Source organism: Fusarium redolens, assembly GCF_020744475.1.
Source record: "Fusarium redolens strain MPI-CAGE-AT-0023 chromosome Unknown BKA55scaffold_45, whole genome shotgun sequence".
Classification (NCBI taxonomy): Eukaryota; Fungi; Ascomycota; class Sordariomycetes; order Hypocreales; family Nectriaceae; genus Fusarium; species Fusarium redolens.
This window is the reverse complement of record NW_025763708.1, coordinates 78,307-90,799: the sequence shown is the minus strand read 5'-3', so window position 1 is coordinate 90,799 and position 12,493 is coordinate 78,307. Positions and strand designations below refer to the sequence as shown.

Sequence of the window (12,493 nt, the reverse complement as noted above, 5' to 3'; positions counted from 1 at the left end):
ATTATTTTAGTTACCTATGATTGGCTCTTGCCAACAAGCAATGAACTCAGCAAGGATGGCACGGATCACCGTGTTATGAAACGGGCCCCGTTCCGCGTTTTTGTAAACGACCGGACAGTAACGGGGCCCGTTACTATCTGGTATTCTAGAGTAGAATGTTCAACGCAGTCTAACAGACATCGTCGTCAGATAAGTGTGAGAACTTATGGAAATATAAGTAAGGCAAGTCTTAAGGTCCTATTATATAGTTTTATATTATGCTAAGAAGTTTTATATCTTATTCAGTATCTAGTTTGAGTCGGTTAGTATACAATAGTGTCAGATAAGTGTGAGAATGAAGAATAAGTGGGGTTAAGATGATCTTGCCTATATTTAGAAGAACCTCGACGCGTGCACGGGCCAGATTCTGTGTAATTCGGCACATTACAACGAGCCGCCCTTGTTACAGTACTAGTGGTTGTAGCCTAGTAACATTCTGCCTGAGACATTAACGTGGCGTTGCTGCGTCAAAGAGGGGTACTCCATCAAAACAAACAACAGACGCAAGACAAGCACAATTCAACATAACCAGCAATTATACAGTAAAATGCCGGATTCACGAGTTTTCGCATGATCAAACAATTACCTGAATCATTTGAATATCTACCAGTGCAATTACAATCATCATCGCAGCCCAAGCCCTGTAATAAACGCAAAGCCTTCCAACCGCCAAGTCCTCCACCAACTATCTCCAACGATATGGACGAGACGCCAACTGGCCGGAAACGACCACGGCTAGACCCTGCTGACCCTTATAAAACGCCTATTGGGAGACCTCGAGATGAGACAGCCCCCAGGCGCAACCCGTCAAAGGCGTCGTCAATGTCGGGTTCCAGCGCCTCATCCTATCCATCGCGCTCATCATCGCCATTGAAGCAGCAGATCATGCGTCTACGCATTGACGATACAGGTTTCGACATACGCGATCTCAAAGTTGACAATCCTCCAAGCCCAGAGGTTGACCATCTTTTGCAGAACTTGAACGATATCGGGAGTGGCCTTGAGTTTTCCCTGATAATCTGCGTGATGAGATTCTGGAAGCCCCATGTTGTAAGGCAAAGACACACACCCTTGGAGGTTCTCTTTCAAAGTGCTAGTGACTTTGGGCATCTTCCAGGACGTATCCCTTCTCCACAAGAAGTGTCGCTGGTGTATGAATGCGCCAAAGACTGTCGCGACTTTGGGCATGAAGAAGCAGGTTGGAATGCAGAAGTACACCAGCGTCTGCTAGAAGCTGTCTTTAGAGAGCCTGGAAAGACGAGAGGAGGACTGTACAACTTTACAATGTCGTAAGTATCCATCAACCGACTCGTCAAACCCATGCTAACTCATGCCTCGTAGCACCACTGCTCGGCCGCATTCAATGTGGCTACCCAAGTCAATTAGAACCAAAATGATTGACTTTTGTATATATGTCGACTTACAACAAGAGGAGCCAGAGTCCTTTCAAGCGCTCGAGTCTCTTTGCAGAACAACACCCACCACCACGGTCAATCATACCGACTTCGAGCGACTGCAGTTTCGTCCCATTGTCCTGAGTATTGAGACTAAGGGCCCAGCTCCAAGACTAGACACTGCAGAGGTCCAAATGGGGGTATGGCATGCAGCGCAGTGGAAATTCCTCCGTTCAACAGTGCTTGCGTCATTACACAGCTCGGAAGAAGCAGAAAAACAGGCTGACGAGATACTATCCCGGTTACCATTCATCCCTGGTGTTATCGTTCAGGGTCATCGGTGGTATTTTGTTCTGTCGACATGGCACGGCTCAAGGACTACTTTTTGGGCTGAACGACTGTTCAGAAGCACCCAAAGTTACAGGGAACTATATCAGGTTATAGCAGGGCTAAGGCACTTGACTTCTTGGGTAGACAAGTTCTACTTGCCCTGGTTTCGAGCACATATCTTGCCCAAGGAAACTTTTGCTAGTGGATGAAGCTGTCTCATCTACCTGCTCTTGTACTACTCTCACGGCTTTGTGATGGGTCTCACAAAACTTTAACAGCATGACTTTTTTGTCGTCACCAATTGTAAACGACCGGCCGTCAGGAGCCCAAGTTAGGTTGCCTGGAACTCCTTCTCGTTTACGATAGATTTCCCAAATGCCTTCAGTTCTATTAACTCTCCGAATGGTATATAGCAACCCCGTAGAAGATATTTGCAACGGATGGACGAAATGCGACCGGGTTGTGACGGATAAGCTGTCCGACAAGGCCAAGCCAAGTCAAGACTATTGTAGGCATAAACGGGGACGGCGTACTCGAAGAACAGAAGCCTCCTAATCCACATGAGGGCAGCTAGTCTAGGTGATGAACCATGGCTGAATGAAAAGCAAGGACGGTCTCTGGATTCTTAAGAAGGCTGTATAGTGAATAATGGCATATGCAGACATATCTCCGGTAGGTTCCTGGTACGTCCAGAACATCATCGAAAGTTGAAAATGGCCTTAGATAAGTGCAGCTAAAGACCAGACGGAAGAGAAAACGCCGAATCTGAAGTTAACGCATCTTCACCATCATTTAAATCGCAATAATTGATCTTTTTCGTTGAAATGATTCTCAGTCTTGACTCCGTCGTACTCGCTGATATACTCCTCATCATCTCCGTCACCATCGTCATCTTCATCTTCATCTTCATCATTACAGTCACTGGAATTATCCGCTTCTTCCTCAAGTGCTTCGTCCAGATTCCAGTTAGAGAATTCAGCCTCGCGCTATAAAAGAGCAACCAGATACAATATATGACGCATCATGATGGTTTCATCGCGTCCGAGTTATAAGTTATAGATCTCTTGCTGCTGATGTGTTTTAAAATGTAGAACCCTAAACACATAACAAATGAACCATTTCCATATATCAACATATCGTCTCAGGCAATCTACAAATTTGAATTCGCAGGGCCAAAAGCTGTCTTTCCAATACGTATTCAGCCAGCATGGAGATCTATATAAAGTCTTCACTAGCGTGAACCTGGCTCGATCCACTATGAGGTCGACACCACGGAGAATAACTCATAGCTGAGCTTCTACGGTGGCTGGGCTTCGGAGTGCTGTATCGTGCCACTGGCCCAACAGATAATCTTCGCTCCATGCTGGTTTGGGCTTTTTTTGCTGTAGCCGCACTGATGCCAAGCGGACGATTATGGAATAGGCGAGGCCATCCTGTATGCTGCGCCATGGCGTTGTTTCATTCCGTTCGACGTCCTGATCATCAGGCTGATGGTCATGGTGCTTTGGAGGCCACATGTTTGAAGATAGTCAGGGTCGCCAGAGTAGTCAATGCATCATGGCAAAAGTGGACGACTGACAAGAATAAGAATCAATCGAGGAGGGCGAAATCTTTGTTGCATATATACTGGCGTCAGTAGAGCCCTTGCTATATTTCTACGGCGCGGTCACGAAACACGCGCGGTCAAGATATCGATTTGCACGTAGGCGCCCATGAGGTAGTATCGGTCTGCGCCACAAAAGTAAAGCTAGCTGCGCAGGTTGCGTCGAAGGAACAAACTAGCCAATGAGAAGGTTTATCACGCACTTTTAATCAAAAACTCTGCTGGGACCTCTAAAAACACTGTCCCTCTTTCAGTGAAAGAGGATTTTACAAGGGTATGAGCCAATGAGAGGAGGTGAATTTCCCCTTTCGCTGAAATTGGGACTGACAATAGGGATGTAGCAACTACCGATGATTGAGAATGAGGAATGGGATTGGGATTAAGAAACAAATCCGCTACCAAAAGAGGGGCGTTATGATGATCAAAGCTTGGCTTCATAGGGCCGTCATATATAACATAGGTTCGAAAGATGGAATCCATTGGTTTGTTCTAGCTTTCATTATCAGGGAGGGGGAGAAAGAAAGAGGGATTGTAGTTAGTTCTTTGACAGTGAAAGTATGTCACGTCCTCGTCATAGTGACTGGGTAAGGTATTTTCATTACATCAACTTGGTATCAATATTGATAGGGTCCCAAATCTAGTGCTGTCTGCAAGCTTCACCTTATTATTTTTATTTTTATTTTTTATTTTCCGGCCATGCTAATCATGGGATTTTGTGTGGTGAGCGTAAATAGATCGGCAGTCTGTTAAAGGTGGGGGCAGTCGAGCTGGATGGCCATGCCATTGGGCCTAGAGTAATACACCCAGACAGAGAGCTGAATTTTGATGGCGCCTCACTCACTCTCTAAATCTGTTCAAAGTTACGTTCTTACGGATGAAACGCCTAGAAAGGGGTCCGCTAGGGCTTCCTATCTCGACAATCTTGACTCCAAGCTCTGCAGCAAGAGTATCGTAGAAGTGGCGTCTAGGCGCTTCGTGCACTTAGCGATATTCAAAGCTCAGTCTTATTATTATCGCTCATTTACAACACCCACGAAGAGCCTTACGGCTTAATATTATATCCCGCTGCTCTTCCGATCTCGAACGAGAATACGAATATCTTCTGCGAGTCTGGTTCTCAGTTATGATGAACTGTTCCGCCTTACTCGAAAGTACGTTCCCGCCTGGCCTGTACCTTCATGCCTGTCTCTTAGGGCGAAGTCCCCTGCAGTAGTAGGTCTGAGGCCTTGGCCATCTGTAAGACTCCGATAGGATTACTATTCTTCCGTATGCAGTTGAAGATCTCTTGTGCCTCTTCAGTTGACCGTGAGTGTATCAGGGCGTATAGCTCGCGTAGCTCTTCCAACTCGGTGATCACTTCGCTATTTCGACTCTCCAGGGCTGATATCTTCTTTTCCTTCTCATCGGTGCGGTAGATGCAAACTGTGGTGGTTTCAATGCAGCGCTTACACATAGGCCTACCGCCAGTACACTGCACTGATTTTAGTTGCATGGTTCCTGAATAGAATCAATAACCAAGTTAAGGGAGGTCTTACTCGCGTCTTCTTCTTTCGACAGGATTCGCAAGCCGCGTGAGTTCCTGCTCGGGGAATCTAGGTTATGCCTGAAAGCGAAGATTGAGACTGAAAGGTGGAGGCATCTTCTATTGAACACGATGCTGGTGTAGTATTGGGAAGCAGTGGCCGGTATTTACTCGACATAAGAAGCCTGGCGGGATTGCAGGCATGCTAAGGGTTTCCCCGTGGCGAGAAGGATATTATAAGTGATCCTGATTTGATTTCGCCCCGTAAAGTAAAGTAGCGCTGCCGCCTGAGGCGAAATCGTGTTTTGTCTAGGAGAGAGAGACTGTTAGAGAGAGGCGATATTAACAAAGACTACGTGACTGGAACGGTGGAGGTCACCCTCCGATTTTACTTTCAGTCCTCGTCTCCTGTTGCTGTTTATCTCGCAGATGGGCGAATCATGGGCTGCAGGAGGGTTAAATAATCTGACATATGGTTTTTACGTCATATAAACATCAGAGATGAGCCTAGGCCTCTTCAATGAGGAGACAAGTTCGGAACTCCTGAGGATCGCTCAATCCAAATGTGGTCACCGCTAACATTGTTCCAAGTGCATCGTATTCTGTAACACGGCAACGTTGTGTGTGTTTCTTAATTTTATCCAAGTTTACCGTCGGCAACTTGGTTCGGCGATGCCCCGAATGAATGACAAGATTTCTTTTGCGTCTGTCATACCTATTGGCTTTATGTGGTGCCAAAGCCCCAGTAATTTTGGAGGTTTTAGAGGCGGAAAAATCAACCATAGCCGGGAATAGCATTATCCCACCTATTATTACCGCAAAGACATGAATTTTTTACTATGCCCTATGTATCATTGGCATCACGTTTATATCGAAGAAGATAAGCGGTAAATAGAATAGTAGCCACACAGGATATTAAATAATTTTGAGGGTAAATTTGTCCTTAGAATATTCGTGCTGCGACTATATTTCCCTCTGGAAAATCATGAGTTGTTCAGGAACTCCTGGCAACTGCTATTATATTCGCTCTCTTCTGCTCCAGCACTAGCAGCAGAACTATAATTATCCCATTAGACGATGCCTGTAGTGGTTTTCTTGTTCGGTGTAGCAGCGGCCTCCCGAATGCGGTTAAGCAAGATCCTCGCCGCAGTTTCTTGATTAACACGATACAGGTTCTAGTCTCGAGACAATTCGTCTGGAACTTCACCAGCATCGACGCCGCTGCTAACATCGACGCCCTTAGAGTAGCTATCGGAATGGCATGAGTTCGTCCATCAGCTCATATGCTCCTCTGTCGACCCAATATTATCTGCATCTATAGATAGGTCATCATCTTCGCCGGACGTGGAATTATCGGTGCTAAACGGCGGGAAAAACCTGGCAGGGGATGGCAGTGGAACTGGTATCAGTCTCTCGATGCGCCATGACAGATACTCAATCCCGATAGACGGTGATTCTTCGATTGTTTTTGCTTCTGAACCGCCGGGGGCGGGACAAGAAGTTAATATCGCTGCCCGTCGATGAATGATCCCCTCTATGCTTTCATTCGACCTCCCACTCTGAGGCTCGGAAGACCATGGGAGGATATCTTGCTTGGGCCGCTTCGTATCGACCACTACCATAAAGTGATCATCGGGGAGAACACCACCAAGTCCGCAGGGTTCCAAGGGCTGTTGCCCCATGTACTGCTGATCGTCGTTCCAAATCAAATCCAGCTCGATATCGCTGCTTTGTTCACTGTCATCGTTTATCAGGCCCTGAACTTCATTATTATCCTCGCCCATGGCTGGTGTCTGCCGACGCAGGTCTTGGCATCGATCCGTCAACGGCCTGTAACCGATGAAGGACCCGGATGTTGTTCGTCGAGGAGACCGAGCGAATTCTGATGGTTGCTGAGAATCCTTTCTAGTTTGGGCGCTTGAGGGCGTGCGAGTGGTTGGTGATAGATCTTCTGGATCACCCGTCAAATCAATGCAGAAAGGTGCACCGCTATAGTATGTGATAGCACCTTCGTGGCGTTGCCATTTGCCAACCGACCCTGCGGAGTATTTCAAGCCCAAGTCCGACTCGCCAGGATTTTCGTCGTCCACGACTATAGGAGAGCCAACTGACACATCCCGTGAAGTGTGCCCATCTGACGAATCCTGCTGAGCAAACAATGGCTTGTAGCGGAAACTTTCAACTCGAGCGCAAAGCTGTGGATCAAATGCAGGCATATCCTTACTTGAGCCGCAGGACTGGGATTCATTGCTAATAAATGGGCTAGTCTTCTCACGTTTACGTTTCTTTTCCGAACCCTGGATATCGTCGATAGAAGGACTTTCTTGCGAGTCGTAGCCAGAGCTGTGGCTACTGAACTTGGTATCTTTGAATCCGCCTCGCCATCGAATTTTATGCCCGTCAGGGGATAGTTGAAATCTGGTGCTGATTCCGGATACGGCGGAGCGAACGAAGTCTGGTGTCACATTGATCAAGTGGAGCTGGGCCAAGTTGTACAGCAGGTTCAAGGACACCCAGCCTTCAGCGTCTAGGTGGACGTCCTGGATACTCTGCTGTCCAGGCAATAACCCGGGCAGCAGTAGGTCCAAATGCCGGATGTAGTCCATATTCTCAGACGGAATCTGCGCACGATTGGGGTCCAAATCACAAGGTCGCGTTGGTCGCTGTTTTGGCAGAAGCGGGAGTGGGGGAAACGGCTTGGTACCAGAGACCAAGCCTTTATCATTGCCTCCGGTCTCCATGTTGTCCTTATTGGGATCAGAAGCCGACCCACGGTCACTTGAATGACACTTGTTTCCCCAAGTGCGAGATCGTTGTTCTAGAGGGAGGATTCTGGCTTCCCGGATAGGCTCAGTTACACGAGTGGGTGGTTCGTGGGCAGATGATGGGTCCGCCACCTGTGCGTCTGCTACAACGCGCGCCATGATGAAGCTGCCACCCGGCCGCATAAGCGGAATCTTCGAGATATCGGCACCGTTACTTCTGCCTGTGAAGAGCTGTTCGAGACGACGAACAACGAGACTCTTCCGGTCCTTGTCTGTCATGATTACGTGTCGTGGGTACAGGCCGTCGGGAACATCTCGTAGATAATCCTCGACCTTGCCCTTTGATGATTGGGTTGAAGTCAAGATGGGGAGGTTAAAAGAGGTGCTTGAAGACTCGGCACCAGCCGACCTGGAGGCATAAGCGGAGTCAGCTGGCCGGAGGCTGGAACCTGGAGAGGAAGGAGCACGTTTGCGCTGAATACCAGATTTGGAGTATATGTGATCGCGGTTGTGGGGGGATATCTTTGTCCTTTTTTGCAATGATGACACCTCTGGAGACCCATCGAGATCGGTGGTAAGGTCTCTCAGTATGGCTTCGAGTTCTCTCTTTTTCTTTTGGGGCAGCCCATGAACCTTGATCTCAAACAGCTTGTCTTTATGGAGCAGGGCCGGACCCGGTTGCTTATAGCGCTTGAGTTCCTTCCTAAGCTGTTGAATCTCGAGTGTTAAGTCGTCGATGACGCTGCGGTAGTCATCAACGCTACTGCTGTGCGCCGTGATGGGTATAGGAGGGGCGGCCTGGTATTGAGTATGCAAGTCTGGTTTCTCCGGATTCCATAAATCAGATTCTTTCCGGTAAAAGGGGACATTAACTAGAGCTTCATATCAGTTTCTTCTACACTACTATGAGTCGGCTAGAGGTAGTGCATACCGTCTATGGCATCGTTGTTGGCCGTCGCCTTATGGCTCGAGTCATTATGCCACTCTGGTGGGTCGCTTGGCCCCGTCTCATGACTGCCGGTGAGGGAATTGAGATGGAGAGAATAATCGGTTAGTGGTGGCGGGGTTCTATGTGAACTATTTGGATTTGAAGGCATCTTAGCCGCGTAAGCATATGAGACGTGGAGCAAGACCCTAATAGGACTGCTTAATTATCGACGTCGCAGGAATTCCGAGTATGCTCATCGTCAGGCTACATAGTAAGATTTCCACGGTTCGACGACCATGTAATACGGTCGGGAGACGTCTAGCAACAATCGTCCGAGCCTGGCTTCCCAGTAATGGAAACAGAGCTCGAGTCGCCGCGAGGTTATCCAGTAAGATATGTGTTTGACTGCGATGCGTCCTCAAGAGCTTGACTAATTTAGTAGTCGATGAATTTGAATAGGTAAATAGCGTCGCGTGGAATGCTTCTCTGCAATTTGCCAAGTCAATCGTCCCGCCCAGAGGTCGCCAAAGCTGCTGCGGAGACAGCGGAAGGGTTCATGTACCTGGGCGTTGAATTCAGATAGTCGTATGGTGGCGATTAATGATAAAAACGGCCGCGACGCTCGGTCGGAGGATCGTGCGTTGTGCCTTGAAGAACGTACGAGTACAGGAAGGATGTGAGGTCGAGGGGGCATGCCGAACATTGCCAGAAGCAGCGACGGAGTAGGTCACTTGCCAGTGTAGACGTACTAACTGGTGGAGGTGTGGAGTAAAAGTGGAGGGCACTGGGGATCCAAGAGCCCGGGTCCGCGGGGGAAAGTCCAGAGACAGGACAGGACGTGCTGGAGATGTTCTTTTGGTTGAATGGTATACTTACTTAATTGATGAAGCTGGGCGTTGAATGAGTTACTGGAGGATGAACCCAAAAGAAATATTGGGAGACAATCACTGTTAACAAACGCCGGAAGCTGTGGCGAGGGGAAAAACGGGAATTTTGCGGGCAGTTTAGCAATGCTGCGGTGCATTGCAAAATGTTCACAGGGAATATCGTAGCGCTCCGCGAGCCAATAAGTCTGTGTACTTTCAATCAGTGATAGCAAAAACACTAAGAGACCTGCTCTGCTGTCGAAGCAGTCCTCCTGCAAAATCATCATTTTTCTTTAGCCTCCAACGCTGCAGACGCCATGGACTGTTCGGGTATGGACGGCGAGTAACTAAAGCTGCCCCGTCCAGCTCCAGCACTTGCTGCTCCTCATTGGGGCCTGCCCTCCCTCTATGCTCCAGTCCGGTCACGATATGGGGACATAACCAATTAAAATGCAAAAAACACGAGGTACTTTTATCACCGCCTGATTTATGCAAGTACCAACAGTTCTGATCGTTACAAATCGTTAAATCACAAATCGCATAACCGTACCTAGCCTGCTTTGCCCTGCGCCCGCAGCTTACATCACTGCTGATTTCACTGAGAGCGTGCCGTTTTGACCCTTTTGACCTTATTTGCCCTTGTCGGAAGCCCAAACAGGCTAGACACCAGTTGAAGCTCCAGGCAATCATGGGGGTACGGCGCCGCAGCCTGGTGTGTGTGCACGTGGAGCTGTCATAGCGTTGAAGTTGCGTTCTGTACCTATCAAGGGGGTCGGAGCTCAACTCCGTTGTCTTGAAGACTCCTCTCGCATAAAACGGTGGGGCATCTCATCTGTCAAGACGCCAAAGGTCGCTTGATTACCGTGTTCACATTTATAAATCTGTATTTTTGTCAGTGGCTTTGATGTAATTTCTGGGTCCAAGCTTTCAACAGGCATCACCTCCCTTTTCTTCGATTCACGCAACGCTTTGGGTTCCTGAGGGATGTTGGGGATATATTGTAAGCGACATACGGCAGATAATGTTAACCCTTCGGCAAATGGTGATTGCCGATCGAGATTGACGGGGACCCAAGCTTGATCAGCTATCGCCTCCTCTAGCTAAATATCTATCAATTTTGAACATGTGTTGCCTCCTCTCATCCGAAGATACCTAGCTGATTCTTTCTGAAAATTGGTCCCGTCAATTCGACATTGCACCGCAGGCACAGTACACTAAAGAACCGCTGCTTAACTGAGACGTGCCCAAACCATAACTATCATGCACAGTGCGTGCAATGCCAGCATCGTTCAATGCTCTGCTTCGCAGGGCAGCAACCTTCCGTTTTCGGCTTTTGGTCCATATCTCCAGCCGCCTCTGAAATCCACGCGAACAACACAAGACATGTCCTTTGGAAGGAATGCAGGGCAAGTATTGTGGCCCATTAAAAGGAGGAAATACAGAATAGAAACCGGCTAGATTCGTAATATTTCCTCAAGCAAACTGCTCAGTGGACAGTATTCTATGAACTGAATCTCAGTCATTAATTTCTCGCGCTCCCTGGAGCGTCCAACTTAGGGAGTACTAGAACATATCTGCTAGGGACTGAAATTAGGTGCAGTGATAATTCTGCAGTGGAGGATTCGAGCAGAACTGCCATTTTGTCCATGGTGTACTGGGACAACAAGAGCGAATAATTTTGCAGTGTCGTTGGATATTGTGAGAACTGTGAAGTAGATAAAGGTCGAGTGAAGTGAGCCATGGCTGAGAAGATAATGTATTTTATCTTAACCTGGCTCACAGCATTGTGTTTAACATAGGCCATACCGCATCTTATCTCTTTGAGCGGGACAAGGCATCCACGATGTCACGACAGGGGTGGGGGCCAATCAAAATGACCGTGACGGCTGGTACCTCCGCCTACACCTAAATTAGCGTGTGATAGAAGTACCAACAGTCAGCATTGTTACAAATCGCTACATCACACACTTTGCATCCGTACCTAGTCTGTGGACCTCGCGCATTTCCTGATATAGGCTGTAGATAGCCTCCTTTTTCCTTCCTTTTTTTCGAGGGTCGGGTCTGCCCTTGCCGAAAGCCCTTACAAGCTAGGCACGAGGAAGACCTATCTCTTCCTCGATAGACATAATTGATATCTCTTTGTAGGTGATTTTGCCGGGCTTCTTAATCGTCGATATCTTCCTCTTTCCCTGTGCAGTCTCTCTTCCTAGTGTGACCTTTAGCAGCGTATCTATTAAAAATAGCATTATAAATGCATTCCTTCTAAGCTTGAAGCGTGGTATAGGGCTTCTAACGAGGCTGCCGTGTTTTCTTCTGTAAAATGAAGCTATTCGCAAGTGCAACTTCAAGGAGGAAAGACCAAAGTAACGCCTGCCAAGGACCGCGCCGGAATCGGTGCTAATATGTTATATAAGACCGTATCTAATCGCCGCGGTTAACGTGGTTTATTTTATTATTATACTAAGCGGTAATAGTAGGAATAGGGATTATCTTGAAGCTATTACTATTAAAGACCTGCTATAGGCATTATGACTCTGCCTTTATGCCTCTTTTAGTAAGCTTTTTCCTCTTTTTTAGTATGCGCTCGTAAGGGGCTCTGCTAAGCACAGTTAAAAGGAAGAGCATGATGCTGCTATCTTTCTAAGCGATTTAAATAACCTAGGGAGAAAGGAAAAGGACAAATTAGTAAGGGATAAACAGGTAAAGCTATCCATACCTATTTATCTTATATCAGGATCAAATATACCTCGTTATACTGCAAAGCTATGCCATCAGGAGCTTTTCCGGTCTCTTTTATATGCTTTATCTCGGTGGTAATGCCGCAGTTAGGGCATGCCATGCCTATGGCACCGTGGCCAAGCTACCGAAGAAGGCGAAAGAGCTGCGGCAATGAGAAGAGGTTACCCATAAAGACGTGATATATCTGCGTTAACAGCCTTTTTAGTAGGTAAACCACGATGCTTTGCGTATTATTAAGAGGAATCTCGGTCTGTAGCTTTCCCTTCTTGCTATACGGCGTTAGTATAGGTAACTTAACTATAACAGC

The 12,493-nt window shown here is 47.5% G+C and overlaps 6 protein-coding genes across 6 annotated transcripts; 2 read left to right on the top strand and 4 right to left on the bottom strand.

The window, feature by feature from the left end:
• Nucleotides 1–861: 861 nt before the first annotated feature.
• BKA55DRAFT_531226 (uncharacterized protein) lies at nt 862–1,972 on the top strand (the record flags this gene model as incomplete). Its single annotated transcript, XM_046189212.1, has 2 exons — nt 862–1,328; nt 1,381–1,972. 2 exons carry the CDS (start codon nt 862–864, stop codon nt 1,970–1,972), a joined length of 1,059 nt encoding a protein of 352 aa, XP_046040749.1.
• Nucleotides 1,973–2,752: 780 nt separating this feature from the next.
• BKA55DRAFT_723328 (uncharacterized protein) lies at nt 2,753–3,433 on the top strand. Its single transcript, XM_046201048.1, has one exon. The coding sequence runs from the start codon at nt 3,124–3,126 to the stop codon at nt 3,400–3,402; it is 279 nt and encodes a 92-aa protein (XP_046040748.1). The 5' UTR covers nt 2,753–3,123; the 3' UTR covers nt 3,403–3,433.
• A 947-nt stretch (nt 3,434–4,380) lies between these two features.
• On the bottom strand, nt 4,381–5,037 carry BKA55DRAFT_587568 (uncharacterized protein). The gene is made up of 2 exons (XM_046194677.1): nt 4,902–5,037; nt 4,381–4,837 (listed from the first exon to the last, which is right to left on the bottom strand). Exon 2 carries the CDS (start codon nt 4,817–4,819, stop codon nt 4,556–4,558), a length of 264 nt encoding a protein of 87 aa, XP_046040747.1. The 5' UTR covers nt 4,820–4,837; nt 4,902–5,037; the 3' UTR covers nt 4,381–4,555.
• Nucleotides 5,038–5,751: 714 nt separating this feature from the next.
• On the bottom strand, nt 5,752–8,750 carry BKA55DRAFT_723322 (frequency clock protein; the record flags this gene model as incomplete). The annotated part of the gene is made up of 2 exons (XM_046201047.1): nt 5,752–8,525; nt 8,585–8,750. The coding sequence occupies 2 exons, from the start codon at nt 8,748–8,750 to the stop codon at nt 6,163–6,165; spliced, it is 2,529 nt and encodes an 842-aa protein (XP_046040746.1). The 3' UTR covers nt 5,752–6,162.
• Nucleotides 8,751–9,285: 535 nt separating this feature from the next.
• BKA55DRAFT_587559 (uncharacterized protein) lies at nt 9,286–9,745 on the bottom strand. Its single transcript, XM_046194676.1, has one exon. It carries the CDS (start codon nt 9,732–9,734, stop codon nt 9,330–9,332), a length of 405 nt encoding a protein of 134 aa, XP_046040745.1. The 5' UTR covers nt 9,735–9,745; the 3' UTR covers nt 9,286–9,329.
• Nucleotides 9,746–10,921: 1,176 nt separating this feature from the next.
• Nucleotides 10,922–11,372, bottom strand: BKA55DRAFT_292647 (uncharacterized protein). Its single transcript, XM_046185549.1, has one exon. It carries the CDS (start codon nt 11,249–11,251, stop codon nt 10,970–10,972), a length of 282 nt encoding a protein of 93 aa, XP_046040744.1. The 5' UTR covers nt 11,252–11,372; the 3' UTR covers nt 10,922–10,969.
• Between the last annotated feature and the right edge of the window lie 1,121 nt (nt 11,373–12,493).